Source organism: Ammospiza caudacuta, chromosome 20, assembly GCF_027887145.1.
Source record: "Ammospiza caudacuta isolate bAmmCau1 chromosome 20, bAmmCau1.pri, whole genome shotgun sequence".
NCBI lineage: Eukaryota > Metazoa > Chordata > Aves > Passeriformes > Passerellidae > Ammospiza > Ammospiza caudacuta.
This window is the reverse complement of record NC_080612.1, coordinates 11,738,620-11,766,278: the sequence shown is the minus strand read 5'-3', so window position 1 is coordinate 11,766,278 and position 27,659 is coordinate 11,738,620. Positions and strand designations below refer to the sequence as shown.

At 51.2% G+C, this 27,659-nt stretch overlaps 1 protein-coding gene across 7 annotated transcripts in view; it reads left to right on the top strand.

Moving 5' to 3' along the window:
- The window catches only part of MSI2 (musashi RNA binding protein 2), a 194,093-nt gene that overhangs the window by 147,527 nt on the left and 18,907 nt on the right, over window positions 1-27,659 (top strand). For 3 of the 7 annotated variants that reach the window (XM_058817688.1, XM_058817687.1, XM_058817684.1), the window contains exons 8-11: window positions 601-683; window positions 4,669-4,783; window positions 11,128-11,202; window positions 24,358-24,420. In XM_058817688.1, coding sequence (XP_058673671.1) covers window positions 601-683; window positions 4,669-4,783; window positions 11,128-11,202; window positions 24,358-24,420 — 336 coding nt within the window. Of the gene's footprint in view, window positions 1-600; window positions 684-4,668; window positions 4,784-11,127; window positions 11,203-24,357; window positions 24,466-25,706; window positions 25,783-27,659 lie in introns of all 7 variants that reach the window. The other 4 variants (XM_058817683.1, XM_058817682.1, XM_058817686.1 and 1 more) reach the window with 3 other exon arrangements.

The following is a 27,659-nucleotide window of genomic DNA, read 5'->3' as shown; positions in this document are numbered from 1 at the left end:
CCAGAGCACACACAGCACACAGGGCTGCTCTGTGTTTGGGAGGCGCTGGGGTTCTTCTCCTTGCCAGGGGTAAATGAGGAATCATCCTCTGTCTTCCCGGATTTTTATGGTTTTTGGGTCGTGTAATGAGTCAGCTCTAATGGAGAAGTCCCGTGGAATTAAACAAGAGATGAAATCAATATGGTTCCATAGAAATATAATTGGGTTTTGTAGAGATTGCTCTTAAAAACCTATAAGGTGTAAAGGAAAATACAGCCTTATTGTAGCTTCCGAGCCATCATGTAACTGGGGTGTAACTATCCATTAAATTCTGCAGGATGGATCAAAAAATCCATGAGGAGGTTTTAATTCTCCATTAAATCCTATGGAAGAGCTGGAACAGAGCAGTATTAATTTTCCCTGAGACAATGCTTCTTCCCTCCATTAGGCTGCAATGAGCTCAGGAACAGCTCCATAGGCAGCAGGTGTAGCCACACGTGTGCTGTTATGGAAGTTTTCCAAAAGTCCCGGTGGCTAAATAATGCTTTATTAAAACAAAATTGTTAAATTTAACTAATGTTTTCCTCACCTCCTCCCCTTTTTTGTATCTTTATCAAACAGGATTTGGCTTCGTAACTTTCGAAAACGAAGACGTGGTGGAAAAAGTCTGTGAAATTCATTTCCACGAAATCAATAATAAAATGGTGAGTGTTGGTGCTGATGCTGTGGGGGTGCCAGGGGGCTCTGAGCCGCCCTCCCTGACGTGTGCCATGCCCGGGGATGGGTGCTGGGGGTCAGGGTGCTGAGCTGGGGCACTGCCCAGCCCCTGCTGGTCCCCACAGCTCCCCAGAGCAGCGTTTGGTGTCAGAGCCCTTGGGCAGGGTGTGAGTGGAGCTCCAGCCCAGCTGAAGTTGCTCCTCAGTGGCAGGCAGGTCCCAGGTTGTGGGTTGCCCTGAGCCAGATGAAAAGGGGCATTTGTATTTCAATTGCCGCGGTAACTTTGATATTTTCGGCTAAAATATTCTTTTTCCCTTTGTCAAAACATCCTTTGCTTCTCAAATGTGTATTCAGATATGCATTGTATATCGGTCTGATATGTGTTCACAGACTTTAAATTTAATAATAGAGCTTTTAGTGTGGATAAGATCAAAGCAATCTCCTTGGCATATGCTGGAGGCCTGATTCAATATTTGACTTGCTAATTTTTCCCAGGGCACTGAAATAATATTCCTCATATTGTTGCTCCCTGCAATATGCATCTGAAATAAAAGTGAGGGTCCCCTTGGCCAAGTGTGGGGTGGGTGTGGGCAGGGCTGGGGCAGTGCCCCTGCTCCTGTGGGGAGTCTCTGGCTCCACTTCCCATGGATGCTGTGGATGTGCCTGTCCCATTGCCCCTCCTGCACTGGGCTCTCCTGCCTGTCTTTGGGCTGGGGGAGCCTCATTCCCTTTGTATGGATCCTAAATGCTGCTAATCTGCCTTAAAACAAAGGAGCAGAACAAACCCCAGCCTCCCTCACCCAACAGAGCCAGTGACAAGTTAGAAACAATCCCTAAATGTGAATTTAGGGATTGTAAAGTGGGAGGGAAGAGCTCCCCTCCAGGATTTTCCTGTCCAAGCAGGAGGGCACACTCCATAGGGTTGGTTACTCCCCAGGAGAGGCTTTTCTGTGGAGCAGAACGGGCCTGGGGAGGTGCAGGGGGAGCAGCAGGTGCTGTGAGCCCCAGGCAGGGTCAGTGTTTGGTGCTTCATCCCTGTATCTGCACCCGTGGGCTGCGAAAGCCTCACCTGGCCCTGGGCATCTCCTGGGAGGGAGGAACAGCACAGAGCTCTGGGGAGGATTCCTTCCCAGGCTGCCCAGGAAGGGAGCAGGGAGCATGGGACAGGCTGAAAACACTCCAGGAACGTCAGGAAGAGCAAGAGAGGCAGTTTGGAGTGTTGGTGTTTGTTGTTGGGTAATTAAAATGTCCCCTTCCCACTCCCGTGCCCGCTCAGTGCCCCCTCCAGGTGCTGCCATCTCTGAGTGTTCCCTTCGTGTCCCTCCGTCAGCCCTGACTGTGAAAGCAGCCCACGGGCAGGGGACGAGACACGATCCTGTCTTGGGACTGAGTCATGGCCCTGAGCTGTGGCTGCAGCTGGATGCAGGGCCAGGGAGCTGTGTGTGTGTGTGACAGGAGCTGGGGCTGCCACACAGCTGCCCTGGGGCAGTGCTGGGGTCCTGTCACACTGGGATTGTGTCCCCCTGTGTCCCTGAGCCACGGAGGAGAGCAGCTCTCACAGGCCCAGCCCGAGGCCGTGGGGTTTGGTGAGCTGGGACTGGGACACCCTGTCCTCATCCTCGTCCCCATCCCTGCCCGTGTCCCTGTCCCCATCTCTGTCCCCATCCTTCCCATGTCCCTGCCCGTGTCCCTGCCCGTGTCCCTGTCCGTGTCCCTGTCCCCTCCCTGCCCATGTCCCTGTCCCCATCTCTGTCCCCATCCTTCCCATGTCCCTGTCCCCTCCCTGCCCATGTCCCTGCCCGTGTCCCTGTGCCATCCCTGTCCCCGTGCCCAGCTGGCTCCATGGGCTGGGGCTGTTGTTCCCCCAGCTCCCTCCTCCTGCTGCTGCTGTCCTGGCCGTGTCCCCAAGGCAGGGCAGGCAGAGGGCAGCAGGGCCGCTGCTCCCCAGCCTATTTCCAGCTCCAGCCTCCCTGGCAGGCTATTTTTAGCTCATCCATTCTGCTCCTGTTGCCATCCATAAAGCTTAGAATGTCAAATGTAATATTAAACGAGCAGTGGGACAGTGAAAAGAAAATGCCAGCGAGGTATTTAATAAATGGAAGTTGGAATTTATGTGGGAGGCCAGAGATGCTCCAAACATTGCAGGGGGACAATAAACCCAAACGAGCTGTCCTCAGGCTGTTGTTCCCTTGACAGGAGCAGGTGCTTTGCAAAGAGACACCTGTTTCTCTAAGGAAGAGTAAAAGTAGCTGGAAGAGAAATGTGGTGGAGTAATTACTTAGATCCCACTGTGTGGAGTCATGCACACCCTGGGTATGGTGCTGAGGAGAGAGGTGATGAGCTGGAGTCAAGCTCTCATGTCAGGCTCTCGAGCAGCTGACTGAAATGTTGGCTATTCTAGAGCAGGCTGTGGCACTCCCAGCACCTGTGGCTCTTCTTCCCTCTCAGGGTGGGATTTTGCAGGTTTTGTGGGCCTTGGGCACTTCCAGGGATCCAGGGGCAGCCACAGCTTCTCTGGGCACCCTGTGCCAGGGCCTGTCCCAGACCCTTTAATTCCAAGCCCCAGGCACTGGTCAGTAATGTGGTAGATAACAGACCCACAACTCAGTGCATTTTTTGAATTTAGCTGAAAGCCCTGTGCTGCTGCCTGGTGTGGCTGGCCTGGTGTGAGTGACACGTTGTCCCCAAGGTGATTGCAGCCCCTCGCACGTGGCTGGCACAACAAAGTCTCCTTGTCTTTGGGTGGCTCAATGGGGGTTTGTGCATTGTGGATATTCACGTTCTGCTTTCCCTGGAAAGCTGTTAGCCAGGGGTTTGTGAGACATCCTGGGCTGAGGGCTGACAGCCTGTTTTGTTGTGCTGGGTATAAGAGGCTTTTCACTCCCCAGCTCAGCCCTCCTGGCTTCCCATGGCTGAGACTGCTCTGCCTGACCCAGGAGTACCCCAGTGCAAGGTTAATTCTCCAAACTAGACTAAACAAAAATAGTGAATTTTAGTTTTCCTGCCTTTTTTTTCTTTTCTTTTTTTATTTTTTTAGCCTTAGAATTAAGCCTTTCTTTGTTGGGCTGCTGAAAGTGTAGCACATCCTCCTATGAGGAGGTGGAAAAAATCTGGAAATTATTAAGGTTCCCAGAAACTCTGAATTGAAAGTTTGAGTGAGGTCCAGATGTGTGTACAAAGACCCTTATCAGGCACTCTCAGGGGCAATTCTGTATGGAGCTGAATCCTGACTCATAAATCCATGTACATTTCCTCTTGGAGAAGCCCCATTGCCTGTCCTGCCACATGTGGGACATCCCTCCAGGGCTTTGCCCTACAGGTAGCTGTGGCTTTGGAACGTCCTGGCCATCTCTATCCCCTTTCCTGCAAGGACAGGGGGAAGAATCTGCTTTTGCTGTTGATGAAGAGGCACCATCCAGGTCCCCAGGATATATCCATGCTGTGGTGCTCCACTCCTGTGCCCGCATTGTCCCAGTTTGCTGCTGGGATAGTGCATGGGCAGCTTGAGCAGCTTCCCAAGGCAGCAGGAGTAACTGAAAGTGAAAGAACGCAGATCCTTTATTAATAGGGTTTGCAGAAATTTTCTGCTGGGTAGAAATATCGATTCTTTATTCCTATTTTAAAAGGAGCTTTTTGTAATGATCGCTGGGAGTCGTCGCGCGTTATCGATTGCAGTGGAGCCGCGCTGGAGCCCTCCCTCCATTCATCCTTCTCCCACTAGTGCTGGCTCCCTTTCAGGAGCACAGAACTCCTTAAATCAGCACTTGTGTCATCTTTGGGGGCTGCAGTGGGTGGTTAAGGAGACACACACGTTTGCTCTTCCAGCCGTGGTTCCGCTGTGCTGGAAGTTCACCTTTGAGCGGGGAGGCAGGTGCTAAAAATAAACCTCCCCCCCTTAAGTGGATCAGTTCTGCATTTGACATTTACATGGAATTCATTTGCATCTCATTTGTACGTGTTTCTGCTCAATAGGTAGAATGTAAGAAAGCACAACCTAAAGAAGTGATGTTTCCACCAGGGACGAGAGGAAGGGCACGTGGATTGCCGTACACCATGGACGCGTTCATGCTAGGGATGGGAATGTTGGGTAAGTGCAGATCCCCACACCTGTGTGGGTGCCAGCCTGCAACTTTAGCAGGGGTGGAGTGAAGAAAATAATCCTGTCTGTGCTAAATGATTAACTCTCAACCCCCCCCCCCCCCCCCAGCCTGGAATATAAAAAATTTGCATTTAAATGGATGTTTTAAATAGCCTACTTTACTCTTACTCACAAAAATAGAATGATGAAAGATGCAGTGTGTTCATTCTGACTAAAAATGATCTCTCCCCTTTTTCAGAGGAATTGAGTCACACATTATTCCCCTTCTTTTAAAGGTAGCTTTGACAGTTCAGCACAGATAATTGAAAATCTTGCTGGTTCTTAAATGGCATGGATGGAGGAAGTGGGGGGATGCGGAACAGGACAGGTCGCAACAATAATTACAAGTTTCAAGGAGATGGAATGGTATTTTAGTCCTGAGTATTGTGTCCAGAAAATACTAATTAAATGGGATAAATGATACTTAATGGCAAATTCCTATTTGTGCAGGAGGTCTATTTAGTTATAATTGGTTCTCATTTGTTTCTGCCTAGATAATTCTTTCTAAATAATGTGACAACCCCAGTTACTCTGTTCTCGGCCAAAATGCTGCTAATCCATTGCCAATGTTTTTTTTTTGTAAAACACCGTACATTTTAAACTTTCTGCTCCCTTTGTATCCCTGGAGTTCCCCTCAGTTGCCACCTCCTGTGCCCATGAAGCACATGGGAATGGGAGGGCAGTCTGGAGGTGTCTCCAGGCAGCAGTGAGCCTTTCCCAGGCCAGTCCTCCTTCAGGATGCTTTGACTTCCCTGTCCTGGGTTTAGATGATCCCAGAAGCCAAGCACAAAGCCCAGCCTTGGGGTCTGGGTCTCCTGAGCTCTGCTGAGCAGATTCAGGGTCTGGCTGAGATGCTGCAGGACCCCCAGAGCCCCTGGGGTGGGTGTCAGGCCTGAGGACCCAGTTCCTGCAAGGATCAGGCTGCTACACTGAGGTGTCTGACACCAGGCACTGCTTGATTTGATAGGAAGAACTTGCTGCCATGTTTGCTTTATCTCAGAATTAATAGTGCTTCTGTTGGTGTGGCTGGGGTGATCCATTTCTGGATGTGTAATCAGGTTATTGCAGCTCATCATCTGTTTTGCTGTCCCCACGCTCCACCGCCACCCTGCCCCACAGTGTTTGGAAATCACATTTTATGCTTTAAATATTTATCTTGCTCTAGTCAGCCTGTGATTTCGTTACCTGTGTGTTCCTATTCCCTGAGCCACTGTACTTGAATTGTGCTGTTCCTCTCCCACCTGGGCTGCCCGAGGTGGGGTGTGGAGGGATGGCATCATCCTCCACCGTGTGCCCTCAGCCCTTTTCCTTGCACTGGGCACAGAGGGGATGGAGCTGGATCCACCCCAGTGTCCTGAAGGGAAAATTCAGCCCAGGGGTGCAGCGTGAATCCATTCCCACTGGGGTTTCTCTCTGGAAAAGGATTATCTCGAGCTGTGAGCATTAAGGGAAGCAGCCATCAGTGAGTGGAACTGCCCAGAGGGAGAGCTGGGGCACCTGTTGGTGCTGCTGCAGTGGGGTCACCCTGGCCAGGGCACCTCCAGCCAGTCCCACACTGCTCTCCCTGCGTTTCAGATTGGGGGGACTGGCTGAGCATTGCTGATTGATCCATGGTGAAGGCCAGATGCTTCATTATCCACTCGAGCTGCTTTTTCATCTTCCAAGTTGCCGCTTGCTACCGTGGCACCGTGTTAAATAATTAAGTGCTAGACAAGGAGACTGCAGCACGGGAGAGCAGAGCTGCTGGATGGCCCTCAGAAAGCCCCTGTTTCAAAGGCTGCAGAGCCCATCCCTGCAGGAAGAGGGGCATAATTAACCCATCAAATGATCAGACACAGAGTTCCATCACTGCTGCTGCTGATTGTTCTGTGGGGACTCACGAGGCCAGGTCAGGTCTGCCCCATTCTGTTCCTTGCCCAGCTGGACTGAGCCAGAGCGACTGGGGCTGCTCTGGAAGGGATTTTGTACCTGTTTGCAGAAATCCTTGCTCAAGGTCACCTTCTGCAGCTGCTGTTCCTGGGCAGAGGAGGGAATCAGAGGAACGAAGGCACGAGACAACCCCAAGGAAGGAGCGGGGAGCGGCTCCCTCCAAAGCTATTAAGGAAGTTGGTCTTTTTCATTAATCACAGCCTCCCCAAGGAGCCTGCAGCAGCCAGGGTCTAAAGGTGCGCAGGCAGCCGCTTCTGTGATGATTTGGTTGATTGGAGCAAAATTAAAGTGTTCTGAAAGGATTTTTTGACTGGGAGAGCGGGGGCAGGCTGAGCCTTCTGCTGGGCTGGCCGGGGCTGGGACTGCTGCTCTCAGGGAGGGCAGGGCTTTAATCAGCCTCTCTGCACAAGGAGTGGAGCAGTCAGCCCCACTCCTCTCCCTGAGCAGCAGAGTCAGCCCCACTGCTCTCGCTGTGAGCCCAGCCAGCAGTCAGAGCTGCTCCCCAGCCCCTTGGATGCTCACAGACAGGCTCTGTGTGGCTGAGTGGGAGCAGTTTGGTGACCAAGGACTCTCTCTGTGCCTGGAGCCTCACGCTGGCCCCTGGCCCTGGTGTGCTCCGTCACCCAAGGGTGTGTGGGTGTCACAGCACTGCCCCAAAGCTTTCTGTGCTCAGTTCAGGTCTGTGCCTGGAAACTTGTAGAGAAGAGAGCAGCAGAGGAGCAGCATTAAGGGGAGATGGTTTTTGTGTCCCCTCTCATCTGGAGCTGCTCTCTGTGTCTGGGACACTGCAGTCACCGCAGTGGTGGCACACAGCTCTGGAGGTGACCCTGTGCTGCCTGCCTCGAGCTGGGGCTGGCAGCACTCATTTCTCCTGGTGCTGGGCATCATGTTGGTGTTTAATGTTAGAACTGGGCTCCCTTTAGCTTGCACACCCCTCCAGGGCTGGAAGCACTCAGCCCCCAGGCTCACAGCCCATAGTGCTGGAGGGATGTGAGGTGGGAACAGATTTGGGAAGGTCCTGGCAGGGCTCTGTGTTCCTGCTCACGCTCAGTCTAGGCGGGCTGAGCTCATGCATTAGGGAAGCTTGTGCCCTTCAAAGAAAGTCATTCCTTTTCCACCAGACACTGTTCAGTGGAGTAGCAGCTGCAACTCAGAGCAACATTTGGAGACAACAGCTTCCTTGCATTTTCTGGAGCATTTGAACTAATTTTGCACGGGTCCCCTGGCTCCTGTGTGCTCAGCATTCCCACATATTGACCATGAGCTTTTGTCCACCCCATTAGCAAATTTTAAAATGAAAAGACATTTCCAGAGCCTGGACAGGAGCTGGGTAGAAGCAGTGGTGTGAAAGTGGTTTGGCTGCTGGTTTGAGTTCTGCTTCTGTGCACAGGACAGTCTTGCTTGGAAGGAGGCAATGCAGTCAAAACTTGGATTTTTGGTTTACTTACCAGGAATTGGTCACTCCTCAGGACTACCAAGGCAAATCAGCTTCTCAGTGCAGGATGAAGATGGCACCTAATGGGAGTGTTGGGCAGGTCAGCAGGGCCATCCTTTGGCCTGATGAAGCATCCATGTAGGCATGGTGTTAAACACCATTGATATTCAGCCAGGCAATGTCCCCACGAGGATCAGGCTTCGAGTCGTTAGAGCAGAGCTGGGCACTGCAGCAGTAAATGAAGAGGAAAATTGAAGTAATGTTGTATTATAAATTTATGATTTCATCTGCCTGACTTTGAGAGCGCTGAGTGCTGGCGGTGCCAGCCGAGCCCCCGGGCAGCTTGGCTGCTGCTGGGGCTGTCGGGCACTGCCAGGGCTGGCCAGGGACAGCAGGGCTGCCCTGGGGTCAGAGCCAGGGCCGTGCCAGGGCAGGCAGCAGCAGAGGGGGCATCCAAAGCACCGGGGCAGTGCCATGCCCCACCGTGCTGGTCCGGCTGGGGACACAGGTGCCACACCTGCAGAGCTCAGGTGCTGCCCAGCACCGTGCCCTGGCAGTTGTGAGCTGGCAGATGTGCTTCACAACTGTCTGAGACAGAGCAAACTGAGTTCCTGCTCTTGGCAAGGAGAGAGGGGCTGCAGTGGACGCTGCAGAGCGATTTTTCAGGGGTGTTAATGGCACTACTTACTTAGCAAACAATCCATTTATCAATAGTGTTGCTTAAAAAAAGAAAGGAAAAAAGGTTTGTAAAGCTTAACTCTGAAAGATCTGACTTAATGACAGAGGTGATTAATTTCAGAGGGAATCCAGCTGTTGGGCTGTGCAAGGAGGGCTCAGCAGTGTGTGCATACCCTGGGCGTCGCGGGGCTGCCTTCCCTGGCACTGCCTAATCCCACATCAGAATTCACCCAGGCATTTTTATCTCCCACTTCTAGATTATGATTTATAGCGTGCTGCACATATGTGTGAATCTGATCGGAAATGGAGGGGCTTGCTGCAGCAGGAGAGCAGCTGAGTGATGGATGGGTGTGTTACAGGATGGATCCAGGCAGGGCAGGAGCCCCCACAAGAGCTGCTGAGCCTGCTCTGGGCTCCAGCCCAGCTGCTGCCGACATTCCCACTGGCTTCAGACAGCAGGACAGAACTTGTCCTGATGGAAAAGTTGGAGAGGCCTGGGCTGATGCTGAGGCTCGTTCTGTGCCCTGGAATTGTGCGGGGTGGTGCCTGCTTTTAGGAAAACTGAGTGAGGAAATGTTGAGGATCAGTGTGAGGTTAGAATTTTACGAAACCCCCTGAGTGCACAGGACACCTTGGGACATTGAACATCCAGGTCAGAGCAAGTGGCCCCTGTGGGACCAGAGGGAATGGCTTGGGGAAGTTAAAATGGGGTGGCCCAGTGTGTGACCCCAGGGCACCGTGTGTGACCAGGGCCCAGTGTGTGACCCCAGGGCCCAGTGTGTGACCCCAGGACACAGTGTGTGACCCCAGGACACAGTGTGTGACCCCAGGGCACAGTGTGTGACCAGGGCCCAGTGTGTGACCCCAGGACACAGTGTGTGACCAGGGCACAGTGTGTGACCAGGGCACGGTGTGTGACCCCAGGACACAGTGTGTGACCAGGGCGCCGTGTGTGACCCCAGGGCCCAGTGTGTGACCCCAGGGCCCAGTGTGTGACCCCAGGACATAGTGTGTGACCAGGGCGCCGTGTGTGACCCCAGGGCCCAGTGTGTGACCCCAGGGCCCAGTGTGTGACCAGGGCCCAGTGTGTGACCCCAGGGCACCATGTGTGACCCCAGGGCACCGTGTGTGACCCCAGGACACAGTGTGTGACCCCAGGACACAGTGTGTGACCCCAGGGCACGGTGTGTGACCCCAGGGCACCGTGTGTGACCCCAGGGCCCAGTGTGTGACCCCAGGGCCCGGTGTGTGACCCCAGGGCCCGGTGTGTGACCCCAGGGCCCGGTGTGTGACCAGGGCACGGTGTGTGACCCCAGGGCCCAGTGTGTGACCCCAGGGCACCGTGTGTGACCCCAGGGCCCAGTGTGTGACCAGGGCCCAGTGTGTGACCCCAGGGCACCGTGTGTGACCAGGGCACCGTGTGTGACCCCAGGGCCCGGTGTGTGACCCCAGGGCACCGTGTGTGACCAGGGCTGCTGCCAGCCCGCTCATGGCCAGGGCTCTGTGGGACATCCAGCACTTTCCTCCACAGGCAGGAGAGTGAAGCCAGCAGAGTTACCACCTTGTGCCTTCGCTGTTTTATTCACGAAATGCTCTCCAGTGAGCTTTTCCCCTAATAAACCTCCCAGAGCTGTCCGAGGTCGGTGCTGTGCCTCAGAAGGGGCCTTCAGAGGCACCTCGGGCAGCTTCCTTTTACTTTCCTGAAAAATTAAAAGCTCTTTGACTCCCCGGCTCGTTTCTGCTGCCTCCAAGTCTTTGATGTGTTAACTGTTGTCCTTCACACTCCCGGGATAAAGAATTACTACTACCTTAATCTCCAACTGTCAATAGCTCTGAAGCAAAGTACATTCATTGTAAGCTCTCCAAATGTCAGAGCAAACCCGTGTTATGTGTTTAGCCTTAGCATTTGGCATTTACTCTTGCAGCTAACAAGTATGCACAGTCCTTGGGCTGCAGACACCAAAGTGCATGTTAATTACCAGAGTGACAGGGCTCCTGCTCGGAGCTGGGCCAGCTCGAGATGTTTCTATTCAGGATAATGATGGAACCTCTCTGCAGTTTGGCATGAGCAGAATAAATCGGATTTTTTAATACTCTCCGTAAAATTGGGTCTCACCCATCCTCCCTGTCATTGTGCATTGTGCTAAAAAACAAACAAACAAAAAAAAAACCTTCAAAAAAAACCCTTCATTAATCCTCAAACTTTTCTCTCTTTTTTTTTTGTTTTTTTTTTTACATGTCTGTGATCAAGGTTACCCGAATTTTGTTGCAACATATGGCCGAGGATATCCTGGATTTGCCCCAAGTTACAGTTATCAGTTCCCAGGTATGTACATTTCATTTGCAGATATGCTTTATTTCCCCTCTTTCCTTCTTTTTTTTGGTTTTTTTTGGGTTTTTTCCTTTTCTTTTTTTTAAGTCTGTAGCTGCAAGCTGAGACAGGCAAGTCTGCAGGGAGCATCTCACACAACAGCAATTTTTTATTTTTTTTTTTTTACTATTTTAAAATAGACTTTTATAGCGACATATTTTCAACACATTTTTTTTTTTTTCCTGATGTATAAATTGGTACTGGTTATTTGAAAACAAACTTCTTAAGTTAAAAGCATAAAAGCAAGAGAGATCACTGGAGAGAGATGTCCCCCTCCCTTTGCTGGGTTTTTCCTTCCTAGAGCTGCACACAGACACGCACGTGCACACAGGGACCTGCACAGTGCTGGCTGGGGTAAGTGAACGTGCACTGCTGAGGGCACAGCCCACCCTGCTGGGGCCGGGGGTCTCTCCCTCCCAGTGTGTGTGGGGCTGGCCCTGGGCTCGGGTCAGATCCCCCTGCCCTCGGCTTGGGGGAATTCAGGCGATGGAAGCACAGGCAGGATGGTTTGGGCTGGAAGGGACCCCCAAAGGCCCAACCCTGCCGTGAGCAGGGGCAGCTTCCACCGGGTCAGGCTGCTGGGAGCCCTGTCCAGCCTGGCCTTGAGCACTTCAGGGATGGGGCATCCCACAAAGCCATCCAGGATCCAGATGTGCCCTTCCAGCACATCCTGCAGTGGGATGGCTCCGCACAGGGCTCGGGGTTCCTTCCACCGCAGGGCTCTCCCAGGCAGCTGGGACGAGTGAAACAGCTTTGGTGTTTGTGGCTGAGCAGGGAGGGAACGCAGCAGCTCGCAGGAAGGGTCCCTAGGGTGGCTGAGGATGTGGACAGTGCTTGGCTGCACCTGCAGCACGCTGGGGCAAGCGTGTGTGCAGCCCTAGGTCATCAGGATGGGACCCTGCTGTGGAAAAATGCAGATTGTTGTCATCTGTAGGGTGAGCAGGGTCCTTGGGATGGGGTTATGGTGCGGCTGTTTCTTGCAGGACTGCTAACACCGAGGGGAACAGCCCTGTGAGGGTTTGTTTACTCCAATTCACAAATGCCAGGGCTCTTCTGGAAGCTGAGCCACCTCTTCCCACCTGTGGTACATCTTCCCAGCGGGACTGAAACAGCTGGGGTGTCAGGCATTCAGCAGAGCTGCTGGGGTGGCACAGGGCTGGTGGGGACATGGCAGCTGTCCCCAGGTGCAGGTGACAGCACCTCTGGTTCCTCTGGAACCAGCAGGACAGTCTGGTCTGGCAGGAGCTGTTTGGAGGAGGCTTCAGCAGGTGTTTGTGTGTTGTGTCAGGCTCTAACTGCTCACAGTTCCATGGACCAGCTGATTCATACAAAGGCACTGAAGGAGAGACTCCTTTGATAGGTTTAATGTCAGAAATCTGCAGAGGTTAGATGAGTTTAATTACAAACATATCTAAAGCGACCGTGTTTGCTCACTGACAGCAAAGGCACCCTTTGGCTCGACCCCTCCTTAGATGTATTTTTATTCAGGGCCTGTTTTTACCAAAGCAGAAGTTCAGTTACTGCTGGTTATTTTCAGTCTCCTGCAGAGATTGAATATGGAAGATAAATCCAGGTGTGTTGTCCCCACAGAAAGCTGTGGGTCAGTGCAGGAGAGCAGGAGATGCTCAGGGCCCTGTCTCACCTTGCTGAGCTCCTCTGCTCCCCTCCCACTCACATCAGTTCCCCCTTAGCAGCAGGGAGAAGCTATCCAGAGTTGTTGGGAGTTTCTCAGGTGGTTTGGGCTCAGGTCTCCACAATCACAGCCCATTAGAGTGTCCTGGCTGGAGGTGTGGGGTGGGGAATGGTGCAGCAGCAGGATGGGCTGTCCCCACTGCTGCAGTGTTTGGGGCAGAGAGCCCAGTGCCACAGGGCACAGCTTGGCACCAGGGAGCCTCTCAGGAGCAGGGCAGGAGGGAGGTGTCAGGTTTAAACCTCAGTGTTGTGTTTTGGGGGGAGGTCTTGGCTTTTCTGCAGGAGCATCCTGGGTGCGAGAGCTTCCCCTGCCTCCTGCCCTGGTGGTGCAGCCTCGGTACAAATACACAGAAAAATGTTCAGCCACACTCTGGGCTGCTCCCAGGAGTTCTGCCATGACCCACCTGTTTGCATTCCCATTGCCTTGTCCCTGTCCCTCAGGGGCTGCCCCTTGTCCTCTCCCATGGCATGGGACAGCCCCTGGCCCCAGGGACAAGGCACACACCCCTTTGGCAACTCTCTATCTCCTCCTATCCCATTATTCCTCCCAGCCCTTCCTCGTGCAGTACATTGCCTCTTTTATTTTTTATTTTAATTGCAATCATTCCCTTTCTGTGTATCTTCTTTTTTTTTTTTTATTTCTGGGACTTATCTTTTCAGTTTAATCTATTAATTTCTGTTCTTATTTCACTTTGCAGACTATTTGCCGATTTCACAAGACATAATTTTTATCAACTAGTTCTTAAAGATGCATAACAAATTAATCGGGGTTTACTACAGTGCTAATGAGAGAGAGACAGAGAAAGCCTGGGTGGTCCATGTTTAATATCAATGTCCACTGAAAAATTGCTGCTCTTACTGGCTGGTTTGATTGACTGGACTTTTTATTTTATTTTTATTTTTTTAAAGGCTCCATATCCTCACTGCTTTGAGTTTGCTTTTTTTTTTTTTTTTTAAATTTTTTTTTTTCCTCTGCTTTGTTATGAGTTTTTAATGCCCACTTGGAATGTAACTCACAAGGACGGGGTCAAGGGCGTTCCGAAGGCATGACTTCTCACAAACTTCGTAGAAATCATTTTATTGACACAGCAAGGAGGATGATTGGGTTGATTTGGTCTCACAGAGAGAGTGGCTGGTGCTCTTTAACGTGGTGACATCCAGCAGTGGCACAAACCCCACCCCGAGGGGTGTCCCCTGTCCCTGGCAGGGCTGTGGTGCCCAGCTGTGCCACCCCTCTGTGTGTCACAGCCCCACACCTGCCCCATTGGCCTGGGGCTCCTTGGGAGCTGCCACACCCCAGCAGGGCCAGGGTGAGAGGGGCTCAGGGCTGTTGCTGCCCCCACAGCAATTCCTGCCCCAGAGCAGGGCCTGGAGCAGCCTGGGGCAGTGGGAGCTGTCCCTGCCATGGCAGGGCTGGCACTGGGTGAGCTTTGAGGTCCCTTCCAACCCAAACCAGTCTGGGTTTCTCTGATTCTTTGATCTAAGTCTGACCAGGGATGGTCCTGCACGCTCCCTGCAGCTGCTTCTCCTTCCAAACTTTGCTTGCAAATCATGGGCAAATTTCCTAAATTGTGGCCAAGCTTTCCCTGCTTCAGCTGCGTCGCCCTGCGCCTCTTCATCCCCGCGCACGTGGCAGGAGAGCTGCACGCCTCCATCCATTGGCTTTGTTTAACGTGACCAGATTCTGGACTTTTGGGTAGAAAACACCATTCTCTTTAAATTCTGCTCTTCCTGAAGTGTTGCTACCCATTGGATAAGTTTGTGAGAAGTATGGTGCATGCTTACAGTAGAACTGTAATGCATTTTAATGTTTGTTAATCCACTTGTTTAAAATGTCAGTGTCAAAGGCTCTACAATCCATGGCTGTGCTGTTCATTTCATTAAAGATGCTTGATGTAATACTTGGGTAGTTTTCTTTTGACTTTTCTGCAGGCAATAGCTTTTTTTAATCTGTATGGCTTCTTATTATTTTGTTTGGGGTTTTTTGCTATGAATTGCTTTGCTTTTGTGAACTTGTCTTAGTGTGCATGATTTGCAAACATTTCGGCTATTGTGAATTTTCTCATTTTTTGTAAATAGTCCATCTGTGCTTTTCTTTTTTTTTCTTTTTTTTTTCCTTTTTTTTTTTCTTTTTTATGACTTTTTTTCCTGTAAGTAACTGAGGTAGAAAATAATAATAAATTGTTTACAAAGGATCTGCTGTGTTGCTGCTCTCTTAGCTTGCAATTTTAATATTTCGGTTTGGACACCCCAAATAACCAGTACCAATGACAGTTGAATAAAAGAATAAAATCATCACTCAAAACGTGTGACCCACTGTTTGAAGAACCTGCAGAGGAACAGTTACATGCAAGGTGTGTTTACAGCAAAAATTATACCCAAAGAAAAGACAAAATGTACTCCTAACTGGGGAGAGAGGAAATTGCAGCATCCCCCTGGTCCTTCACACTGTGGTGGGATGTTCTGCACTGTCCTTTATCCCAGTTATATTTTCTCCCATCATCACCTGAGTGCTTGGGGATTGTCAAAGTTTCATAGAAGCCTTCAGGTTAGAAATTTAAATTATTTATTTTAATTAAGGGTTTGTTTGCTTGTATGTTTGTTAAAGCTTATTAAAACCTTTGTATATGGTGAGAGGTGAGGAAAACAAATATTTTCACAAACTTTGCAGAGCCGAGGGAAATATATTTGCTTATTAATACTGGTGCTGCAAAGGCCATGGGCTCAGCCTTGGGTCACGCTCCTGCAGTGCCTGGGGCAGTGGAAATGCAGCACAGGATGGTTCAAAGTCTCAAACTGATGGGGTTTGTTACTGTGAGAGCATTTAAACCAACTTTCTGTTGAGTTTAATTGACTTTTTTTCCCGATGCCAGTCCCACAGTGTTCAGCCATCAGTGTGGGCAGGGAGGTATCCTGTGTACAGTTATGTGTGGTGCTCCCCTAGGAGGGAAGAACTAGAAAATAGGAATTTTCCAGGTGAGGAGAAGGAACTGGTGCCAAAGATAAGGGGAATTGTTATGTTGTGCTCAAGGCTTCTTTGTCATGGTGTTGTGAGAGGAGGAGGAGGAGAGGGCAGGAGGTTCCTGTGTCTGGGTTTAGGACACCCCGATGCAAGTTCTGCTGCACAGGTTCCCCTTGGTTAATCACCTCAAAGGGGAGTGCAGTGGGGATGGAAAAGGGTGTGGCTGCAGCATCCCAAAAGCCAGCCATTCCCCCTGTCCCACTGCAGTGCTGTAAAACACCAGCCTGGGGCATGGGGTGCTTCATGTCCCCAGGACACACTGCCCTGTGCTGGGGCGCCCAGCCTCCTGCTCTGGTGGGTAAAGGGATTTTAAAGTGCAGCCTGCCCATGGCTTCTGTACCCACAGGGAGCGAGGACGTGTGTATTAATAGGGGTCAGCTCTGTAAAGCACTCTTCAAGCACTGTCACACAAGTGTGAGGCTTGTAGAACATTTACTGATGGGAGCAAAGTTTGTCTGCTCGTGGTATTGGAATGATCAAACGTAACGCTCAGAAGAGGAGGACCTGGTGGCAGCTGCAAAATGGGAGGAGGAAATGTAAAACCTATTTTAAATTGTTCAGTTAGTTAAGCCTTGTACCAGCAAGAGACGTGGAACAGAGCTGGAGATTTTTCTCACTCCTTTGTCTAATCCTTTCTTAACTGCTTAAGCCTGCTCTGCTGTCCCCTGCCCTGCATGCCTCGTTTGAACACATCACTGCATCTGCATGGCATCACTGCTTTACAGAGTGCATTTGGAGTCTGTTGGAACCACCTGAGTTACCTCTTCCCACCTCTCCATTTCAGCCTCCAGCCTGAAAACAAAGCCTTTAGACTGGACCTGGTTTAAAATTAAGCTTTTGGGTGTTGTGCTGAGGAGGGGCCGTTCCCATTGCAGGCGCATCCCTGGAGGGAGGAGCAGCTGGAGCTGCAGACAGCATACTGAGAAATTAATACAGCAGAGCCCATAAATCTCCAGACAGAAGGTTCTCCTTCAAGTTCTGCTTAGATTATTGTGTTTTCTTGCAGGAAGAAATGGTCTCTAGAGCTGTTCTCTGATTCTGAGCAGAGCTGAAGCACCTTTGCCTTTAAGGCAGGGTTTTTCTGAGGAAAGCTGTGGATTTTGATGTTGCAGAGAATTGTGTAAAAGGCTTTTTTCATCTTCTGTTTCCCCCTACCCCTGAAAGTAACCTTATTGTGAGATTTGGGGTGAGATTTTCCAGAGAGAAGCTGTTGGTCTGTGCTGATGGTCTGGCTCCCAGCACTGTCAGTGGCAGCAGAGCATGGCTGGTGACAGTGGAGCCTGTCCCCTTTTCCTGCCCCATCCTCTCACTGTGAGTGAGGCTGCTCTGGAGGTTTGGCTGTATATCATGTCTGGCTGAGGCCCAAAACTGTCCAGGTCCTTCATTAGACTTTTCTCCACTTATAACTTGAATAACTGAGAAATAAGAGCATCTTGAATGTTGAACACTGATTGTCCTGTTCTGGGCTGCTCACTGATGTGTGCCTGGTGTCAGAGGCTTTAAAACTTGAGGTTCATTGCCCTGACAATGAGTGATCCTGAAGGTGCAGAGAGGAGAGAAAAGGAAAAGAACCAAAGCTGGTGGTGTCTGTAGAGCTCTGTGTGTTTTGGGGCGATGGATTCAGCTGAGAACAGGCCACAGCTGCAGTGACCAGGAGGGTTAATGAGAGCAATTACTCACAGGAGTAAAGAGGCGTAACACTAACACTGGTGTGTTGAGGAAAACATGGATAACCCTGCAGAGGGAGGAGTGTGCTCTGGTAGTGCCCATCCTGCCCTAGGGAATTCTGTGTCCGAGCACCATGGCTCCCCTGCCTTGTGCCTCTGCAGAGACAATTGTTAACTAAAGGTGTTCAAAACTGGGGCTGGGGTTACAAAGAACTGGACAAGATGTGTCTCCTTACAGCACAGAAACATTAAAATGTGAATGTTTTAGCAGTAGGTTTCCAGCTGGCCACTGAGGAGCGTCCAGGTCCTGCCTTGCCCAGGAGCAGTGCTGGTAGCTGCTGCAGCAATGCCTTGAGGATCTCTGGGCTCAGCATCCCAACCTCTCCTGTGACCTCTCTCATAACATGGATTATGGAATGCCAGTGGCAGCTCTGCAGTGGGGCACTGGGAGTGTCCCTGTCTGCCAGTGATGGCTGTGCTGGGTGAGCTGCATGTGAGTGGTGAAGAGTTCCCCACCCTCTGGTAACCTTGTCCTGTGATTTACTGCCTTCTCTTTTATGAAGTTGCCTCTTTGTGTTGAATTTTTTTCAGCTTCAGCCTCCAGACACGAGTTCTTTTTATGCCTTTGTTCATCATCAAGGACCTGTCTTTAAATAATACTTACCCAGATAGTTTGGGTCATTCATAAAAATTGAGACAAGCAGCTTAACCAAACAGCTCATTTTCTTTACCATCAGAGCAGCGGAAATGAGGCTTGAAGCAAATCAGTGCCACGTTGCTGAACTCCAGATAGGTGCCTTAATGTGCTTCCATCTACCCTGCCCTTTTTCATCCAGCAGCAGGTGACTGAAATGCAGAAATTCAGAACTGCTTACGTGGGGCCAGTGAGCTCCTGCCCCTGCAGCCTTCCTTGCCTTGCCTTTGCGCTTAACTTGTTGATTAAAAATCTGTGATCAGTGTTTGGCTTTGGCCTTTAAAATCAGTGGTAGTGAGTCCAAAGGAAGCCACCAGGATATGAAAGGGATGGAGCACCTCTCCTACAGGGAAAGGCTGGGAGGATTGGAATTATTCATCCTGGGGTAGAGAAGGCTTCAGGGCAGCCTACAGGAAAGATGGAGACAGACTATTGACAAGGCCTGGAGGGACAGGACAGGGAGGAATGGCTTCAAACTGCCAGAGGGCAGGGTTAGGTTGGGTATTGGATGTTGTTAACCTAAACCAGCTACCAGCTTTTGCTTCTTGGTTTGTGGTTTTATGAATAAGTGGCTTTTTTTAAAACAAACTGTTTGCCTTTGAGAAGTTTCCCAGTTTTCAGTATAGTGAAATAACTGCAAAAGGGTTATTGCACTTGAAATGCCACAGAATGATAATTTAGGGACAAACAAAGCTTTGTCTCACTGATGCATGAAGTAATTACTGGGCAGAAATGCACCATTCTCCTCCTAAAAGGATCACGGCCTGAGAGTCCCAACAGCTGAAAAATGGGTCATTTACTGTACATAAAGTGGAAGTGCCAAATTCTGAATGAACTATATTTGGGATTTATTGTTTTGTTGAAGTTCCAGAATGGGAATATTTGCTCAGCATAAGATCCATCTGCAAACAGACATGGAGGGTATCAGACCTGGTCCAGGCTGTGCCCTGGATGGTGCAGAGGCTCTGGGATGAGGGTCCATGATGCACATGGATGTGCGTTCTGGATGAAATTCCCTGATTTGCTGGGAGAGATTTTAACAAGGTTGATGTAACCCAGTGGAAAAAGACAAAGGGAAGCACTTCAGGGTCTGTTTCAATGCAGGAGTCAGAGCTGGTTTGGACATACTGGAAGTGTTAATAGAATTGATCAGACCCTTAGGAAAGCACCGTCCTGTTTCCCTGGAGCTCTGCCCTGCTCTGCTGGGTGCTGTTCCTCAGCTGTGCTGGGATGGAGGAGCCTCATAGACTCTGCAAACTTTGAGAAAGCTTCATAGAGTCTGCAATCAAATCCCAAGGAGTTAATTGCTACTAAACCGTGGTAATGAGTTGTGAGTGATGTGGTAGAACCCCGATCTTTGATCAGTTCTAGGGAACATTTGATTTCTCTGGGTGTATGTTGTTCTCAAATTATTCAGCACTGAGTTCTTCATCTCAACCTTGGAGTAGTAGCAGGTTTTTTTTCTTTCTCATTTGTGTTTCCTTATAGAAAGGGAGGGGGAGTGTGAGACAGAGAGCCTGGAAGATGAAGGGTTTAAACATAAAGGGATTGTTTTGGAATGGAGCTTTCCCTTGTGTGTGTTCACCATTAAAGACGACATTTTTGCCCGGTAAATTGGACCCACGCCTGCCAGCCTTCAAAAAAAACCTACCAGGCCCTTCTGCTTCATGGTTTTGAGTCTCTGATACTTTTGAAATGAAGCCTAAAGATTCTCCAAAGAGGATAACACAGCCTAATGGAAAGAATAATGCAAGTGAGAACCCATCTGAAATGACAGCTGTGAGCCTGGTGCAGCTTCTCGGGCTGATCAAAGCTATTGGGAACTCTGTGTGAAAAGGGGGGATAAGCCCCTGGGAACAGAGCTTGAGAAGGGGGGATCAGCCCCTGGGAACTCTGTGTGAAAAGGGGGGATCAGCCCCTGGGAACTGGGCTTGAAAAGGGGAGATCAGCCCCAGGAACTCAGCTTGAAAAGGGGGATCAGCCCCCCAGCTCCTCTCCCCACTCAGCCTGCACAGGAATTCATGTTCCAGCCTTTGCACTTCTCTCCGTGGAGATCCAGTGCCCCTCCTGCAGGGCTGGGGTTCAGGTCAGCCACTGGGGAGCACCAGGGGTGTAAGGAGTGAAGTGTTGGGGGTGAAGGAACCTCTGGGCTCGATGCCCTCAGCACAGGGACCCCCAAAAGACCCAGCACAGACCAGTCTGGTGCTTGTGTGTGAGCACTCCAAACTCCCCATGAGCACAGAGCAACAGGGTTGCTGCTTAGGTGCAGCTTCATGGTGGCTTTTATTTAATTCTCTGTGCCTGTTCGATGATTTGGGCTATTTTCTGAAGCCAGGTGGTGATTTGGGCATCTCAGCTTCCATTTCCTTGTTTTAAATCCCTTTGCTCATTGCTGAAGACTGAACATGCAACCTCAGGTGCCCAAGTGCTTTGGCCATTTAAGAAGAAATTCTTTGCATTACATTTTTTGATGCAAGGACTAATTTTGTGATGTGTCCTTTTTTTTTGGGTTGATTCCTGTTGTCTGACTGGTTGTCAAGGATAGGGTTGTGTGTGCTTTGAGGATGCAAGATATTTGGGGTCTGCAAAGGCTGATGAGGGCAGGAGTCAGTGATTTCCCTTAGAGCCAGAGCTGCAGGAAGGGGTGCAGATGGTTCTTGGGTTATTCCTTTGTGGCCAAGCCCAGGCTGGAGGGCAGGAGAACTCTGATTGAAGAAGGAATGGTCCCACCAGAGCGGGAGATGGAGCAGGGCAGAGATCTGTGAGCCCCTAAAGCCCGTGTGAACACTGCCCTGCTCAGGCAGCATTGTGCTTGCCAGATTTGTTCACAAAGCCCCTGGAAATCTGCTAAATCCTGGGCTCCCACTGCAATGCCCAGAGCAGGGCACTGTGTGTGTGCTCCAGCCCCAAGTGCTGCTCAGGGCTGTGCCATCCTGGGATCCCCCTTCTCCCAAACTCACCTTGGAGAGACAACAGCAGCCATGGACTGAGTCTGGGAGCTCAGGGCAAAGAACTTAACCCAGATCTGTCCATCTTCCCTCACTGCTTCACTGTTTAAAGTGAAACTATTGATGCAGGGAGCAGGAAAATTTATCTGTGAAGAATTGCACTTGGAACGCTGGTTTTGGCTCATTCTGAGCAATGAGAGAGCATGAAATTGCTGTGAATCCTCAGGGCTTTCCTGGACAGTGTGTGAGCCCAGAGCAAAGTGTTTATTGTAAAATACCTTCTAATTGCAGTGCTTAAAGTGGGCACTGCTGGCTTTGCAATGGCTCTGGGCTTTGTTTCCTCTGGGCAGCTGTGGGCACACAAAGCACAGGGGTCACTTGAGCAGGAATCAGGGCTTTAAACAAACACTGGGAATGAGCTGAGCTCTCCCTTCACCCTTGTGATTTTCCAGGTGACTTGAGAAGGCTCAGAGGGACTGGGGCTGGTGCTGGCCATGCTCCTGATTGTCCAGGCTGGGACCCAGGGGTGCTGCCATCCGTGCTCCCCTTGGCTTCGAGGCACTCTGGTCCAGGCACCCATTGCTGGCACCCAGTCAGCTCCGAGCTGCTGGTTAAAATGAACTGGGAGCAAAGGGGCTGCTGGCACCCCAGAACCCTCTGTGCTCCTGGGGGTGCCCCACAGCAGCATCCCCAATGCCATTGCTGTCTCCTGGAGATGCCTGCCCTTCCCGGGCATTGCTGAGGGGCACTGGGGCTGTTCTCTCTCTCTCTCTGCTGGGATCAAATTCTCCTTGCTGGGATCCCTGTCGGGCAGAGCAGGGTGGTGTCAGCTGCCCATCTCTGCTGAGGTGGCACAGAGAGGGCACAGTGCTGGCGCAGTGGTGGAGGTCACACAGCATTAGTGGCTCAGCAGCAGGGACAGGGGAGCTGCTCCCAGCTGAGCCAGCCTGTGGACATGGTGCCTGGCAAAGGGCATTTTAGCAGGGCATCGATTGCTTTCAGAGGGCTGGATTGGTGGGGGATCCTCCAGAGCTGGAGCCATCCTGTGAGTGTGTCGGTGAGGGTTTGGCCAATCCTGACAATCAATCCCAATTTCCATCCCCTGCTCGCCTGCCTGCGGCGCTCCCGCACGGAGAGCAGCGCTCACACTGCAGCTGTTTGGAGTGCCGTGTCTCAGGGATGCTTTTATCTCAGAACTGGGATAAAAGCTTTCTGCAGGGGCGCAGGGATTAATTTTTCACACATCTGTCCACTGGAATGCAATAAGGGAGCCTTTGTTCGGGCTCTTTCCGTGGAGCGCCTCCTCCACCCTTGTTATTTCACTCTTCTTTTGCATGGCAAAACTTTTTGTCCTGCATTTCAAATAGATCCTGAGTGTCCCTGGCAGCTGAACAAGAGAAACAAACTTTCCAGCCCTGTTTTTTGTGCTGTTCTCAGGGGATGCTTGGTGATTTGAAGGGTATTTGATTGGTTTTGGCAGAGGCATTTTATTCCATGGAAAATCCACAGCTCCTATGGATGGTTTAGGGAGCCCCTGGAGCCTCCAAATGAGAGATCTGTGGGTGGCCAGCTGGTGGTGGAGGTGCCATGGGAACGCTGAGGGCACTGCTCTTGGGCCATGGTGGGCAGGGAGGGACAGGGGACAGTGCCAGCTCTGGGCGCAGTGGGAGGGCCAGAGCTTGGCCCAGACATGGCTCTGCATGGAAATGAAGCCCCAGAGCCTCAGCCCTTGTCCTGCACACGCTTTCCTTGCTCTTTGGAGGGTGGTTTTACTCCTGACACCAAAGTCCTCCCACTCCAGCCCTAATCATGTGTGGGGGGACCCAGCCAGGGCTGATGGCTCCATCCAGTGAGAGGGAGTTTAGCACTCAGGTTCAGCCCTGGTTACAGCATCCCCCAGCATGGATGTGCTTCCCCCACATCCCACTCCACACAGGCTGTAGCAGTTTCCAGCTTCACCAGAGGGCCAGGCTGGCTGTGCAGTGCTGCTCTCTGAGGAGCACCACCCTGGGGATGCTCTGCATACATTTACCTGTGCTGTGTTTTTTTCCCCCCAGCAGCCCTATTACCATATTTAAATGCAAGTATGTCTTTTTTTGATTGATGTTTTAAGTAGCTTCAAGTTATTCTAGCCTAGTGCTCTGCTCCTTGGCCTGGTAGCTGAGCTGTAGCTGAGCCATAGTGCTGGAGGTAGTGGGCTGTAGTGTGCTGGGCTCTCTCTCTCTCCTCTTTCTCAGTGCCTCAGTTGCTCTCCTGTGGTTCCTCAGCCTTGCAAAGCAGCTGTGATCATGGTCCTGGTGCCCACCCAAGGACCAGGTTCCATTGTGGTGCCCACCCCAGGGACCAGGAACCTCCCTGGCATCACTGACCTTGGGGTTTGGGGTTCTTGCTCATTGCCTGGACTTTGCCATTGCCCTCTTAAAATACATATATTGAAAGTTACAATCTCTGGCAGATCTTTTGAATGTTAATTAAGTAAATCTTGCTGGCAGCATTCCATTCCTCTGCGAGGGCTCAGTTCCCTGGAGCAGGGGGGATGTCATAGAGCTCCTTGATCTGCGGCTGGTTTGCTCTCAAGAGCTTTTTCCTTCCTTTCCTTCTTTACTTCTTTACTTCTTTACTTCTTTCCTTCTTTCTTTACTTCTTTCCTTCTTTTCTTCTTTCTTAAACTACATTCCATTGAATTTTTTCTGCTTGATCCCAGCAAATTTGTGATCTTGACATGAGGACCTCCTCATCTGTCCGATTCCTGCTTTGTGTGTAGACCAGCATGTTATTACCACCTGCAAATAAGCCTGGAGGAGAATTCCCTGGTTGTGTGTGGAGCGGGCTGACCCTGTTCCTGCAGGAGCATGGAGGCACGAGCTGAGAGCTGCAGGCTGTGCCTCCAGCCTGTCCTCCTTGGCTCCAGGCTGTGCCATGGCCATTGCTCCTGTGCCCAGGGGATTTGTGCAGCGGCGGGCACCGGCCAGGGCTGGGCTGTGCCCAGGTGGCACGGAGAGCCAGGCTGGCAGCTCCAGGTGCCCTCAGGGACTCGTGGTGCCCACTGGCCTGTGTCTTTACCCTTCTCCTTTTCTCCACGGCCAGGTTTCCCAGCAGCGGCTTACGGACCAGTAGCAGCGGCAGCCGTGGCGGCAGCAAGAGGATCAGGTAGGGGGGCCCGTGGAAGAGCAAACCCTCAGAGTGCAGGGTCAGGTAAAAGCTCTGTCGGTATTCTGTGTGGCTGCAGCTCTCCATCATTTCTCTGATTTTCCTCACACTTATCCTGGGGACCTGAAAACAATCAATCAAAATGAAAAAAAATTAGAGAAAAAATAAGTAATCAATCCCAATCCAAAGCCAAACTACAAGCAGAGGCCACGGGGGCTGGAGCACCTGCAGGAGATTGGCATGAGAACTGCCAAAACCAGGGTAGATATTCCAATTTGTTTCTTTCTTTATTCCTTTATTGCGTTGGTTTCTTTATTTGTTGGGTTTAAATTCGAGGCTCTAAAAGACACCCCAAAAAAGATCAATTTGTCTTTTCAGAAAAAAAGTTTTGGTTTCTCACAAGAAGCTGGTGTTGGGTTGAGGTGGTGGCAGCAGCTCTGGGTGCTCCCGCCGTGCCCAGGGCCGCTGTCACCTCCTCCACCATGGCCAGCACGGGGCATCTTGGGCTGGCATCACTGGTGCCATTGTCACCAGCACACAGCTGACAGTTCACCATCCCTGCCTGCTCCCACCCCACTGCTTCCATGAGGAACCACAAAGCTTTTCTTCTGTCCTTCTGAAAACTCTTTACTTTTTTTTTCCCCTTAAGGGAAACAAAGAAATAAATGGTTGCCAATTGCCGTTGCTGCCTTAGGTTTAAATTTTGTAAAGAAGTGAATCAGCGCTTGGCTCAGGTGGCAGAGTTCAGAGCAGCCCTCAGTGAGCCGCGGGCTCCCGCAGCAGGCCGCGATGGAGCCGCTGTGGGACAGAGCCGCTGCCAGCCCCGTGTCCCCTGTGCCAGCGTGTCCCCAGGGAACACGGGGCTGGCAGCGCCTCCTGGCTCGCTCAGGGCTGAGCTGGGCGCTCGTGGCTCTTCGGGCAGTGCCAGGTTAAGGAGGCAGGCGCTCCCGAAAAGCCCCGAGTGCGTGAGGGCGCAGAGGTGGGCGCAGGCCCAGGCCTGGCTCAGCGAGAGCCTGGGGCCGTGAGGGCAGAGAAAGACACCAGGAGAACTCCGTTCCATGCAAACTGGCACTGCTTGCAGGCTACAAAGGACTCTCTGTACCAGTTCCATCCTGTGGCATGTAGAGAGCGCCTAAGGGGTGACTTGCCAGCCTGGTTGTGGGGATCCCCCATTCCCAGCTTCTCCTACTGCCCCGGCACGGAGCGGCAAAAACAAACCCAAAGAGGGAAAAAAAAATACCCCAAACCCAAACAAATCCCAAGATTGCTTTTGCATATGCTTCCAGGAAAACAGACCTCATTGTTTCTGCCTCTTCCTCATGTTTTGCCCTTCAGGTTTTGTTTTACGTGCAAACAGACCTGGTGAGTTGCCCCTTAGCAAGGCACAGAGGGTTTGGCTGGATTAACGTTGCTTCCCTGATTATTATTATTATTTTTTTTAATCGGAGTGCTTTTGGTGCCCATTTACAACTGAACTGAGCATTGATCAATTCTGTGCCTGAAAATCATTTGTCTTTAATTTGAGTGTTTTTTGGTTTATCTTTTGTTGGGTTTTCTGATTTGTTTTTTCAGTTTTTTTGTTTTTTGATTTGAACTTGCAATACGAAACTAAATCTAACCCTAAATTAACAACACCCTTTCTGGCAAGTTTAAAGAGCAGTATGGTGTTTGGAAATGTCTTTTCAAGCCTCAAAATTGCCTGCGTGCACAAAACTGGCAAAACCCCCAAAACTGAATCCAAAGAGCCCCCATCCCGCCCCAGCCCTGAGGTCTCAAGGAGGAAGGTGGGTTTGTCACCGGCCCCGCTCACATCTGCACCAAGCCTGGTCTGGGAACGGGGGGTTTCTGTAGAGTCATCTCCATCCAGAGCTGGTTTTGGAAGGGACATCCTGGGTTTGCCACTCCATCAGCAATGGTAGTGAATTGTATCCAGGAGCAGTGGAGTCCGATCGATCTTGCGCTGCAGTGTACGGGCCCGATTCATTACAAGAAAAATGGTTGGGGTTTTTTCCTTCTTTCCTTTTCGGTTGGGTTTTTGTTTTCCCTTCACAAATTCGCACAGCCCTCCTTCACGTGTGCCTGGTCCAAAGCACAGAGCACAGCACGGCTGGCCCTAACTGACCCCTTTCTGCCAGGAAATGGGAAAGAGCTGGCAAACACCCGGGCAGGCACGTCCCACCACCCCCAGCTCACTGGGAGAGCTCTGCCCAGGGCTGCTGGAGCACAGCACAGAGCAAGCACTGGCCAGGAGGTTCCTGGAAGGTATTGATGACAGTCCATGTCATCAATGTCCCCGTCCCTGCTGCCTCTTCAGCAGCTCTCTGGCCCCGTCCCGCCGGCTCTTCCCCGCCTTCCTGGCATCAGTGCCAGCACAGAGACTGAGCACCCTCAGAGAGCATCCACCTTCAGTGCGTGTCTTGTTCTCCCCAGGAAGCTGCAGCCCTCTCACTCCAAGCCCCTGGGCACTGACCACCTTGCTTTGTCCCTGGGGTGACATTCCTCCTCTTGGGACACCTGCATGTTTGCTGAGTCAGCAGGGAGCCTGCTCGGGGCCTCCTCCCTGCCCTCACCCCTTCTTTTTCTATGGCAGCGTGTCACCAGCTGGCCTTGCTAGATAAACAGGTTCTTCTGTGCCACGGCAGGTCTGTCCTAGAGCCAGCAGAAGGGGCCGTGTCCCTGTGCCCGTGCTCAGTGCCACCATAAATTCCCGTCCCGCGTGGCTGCTCGCGTGCCGGCAGGTGAGCGCGGCCGTGCTGCTCGGCATCAATCACGTCCCCGTTTGACATCCCAGTGATGAGGGGACAGCTGAGGTCCTTCCAGCAGACACAGCTCTGGCCACATCCATTCGCTCCGGGTGGGGCTGTGCTGCCGAATCCCTCCTCTGGTTTTGACAACCTCACCCATTCTTGTATTTTTTTAATGAATTGGGACCTGAGCCACAGAAAACGAGCAAAGTTAAAAGTCTGAATGCTGCGAACTCCTCCTAGACAACTTCACTATCAGTGTCACGTTTCTTTTGAATCCACCTGACATTTTACGTGTAAAACATTTTTGTCGTGTAAATGCTTTTTTTGAAATACAGTCATGGGGGGGGGGGGGCACATTTTCCTCTTGCATTTGACATGGGAGGGGTTCATCTGGCAGGAGAGCGAGACAAGGAAAATTTGGCAGGAGAGGGTTTTCGTTCCTTCCTCTTTGGTTCATTGACAAGCCTGAGATTTTTCCAGTTCCCAACCTGT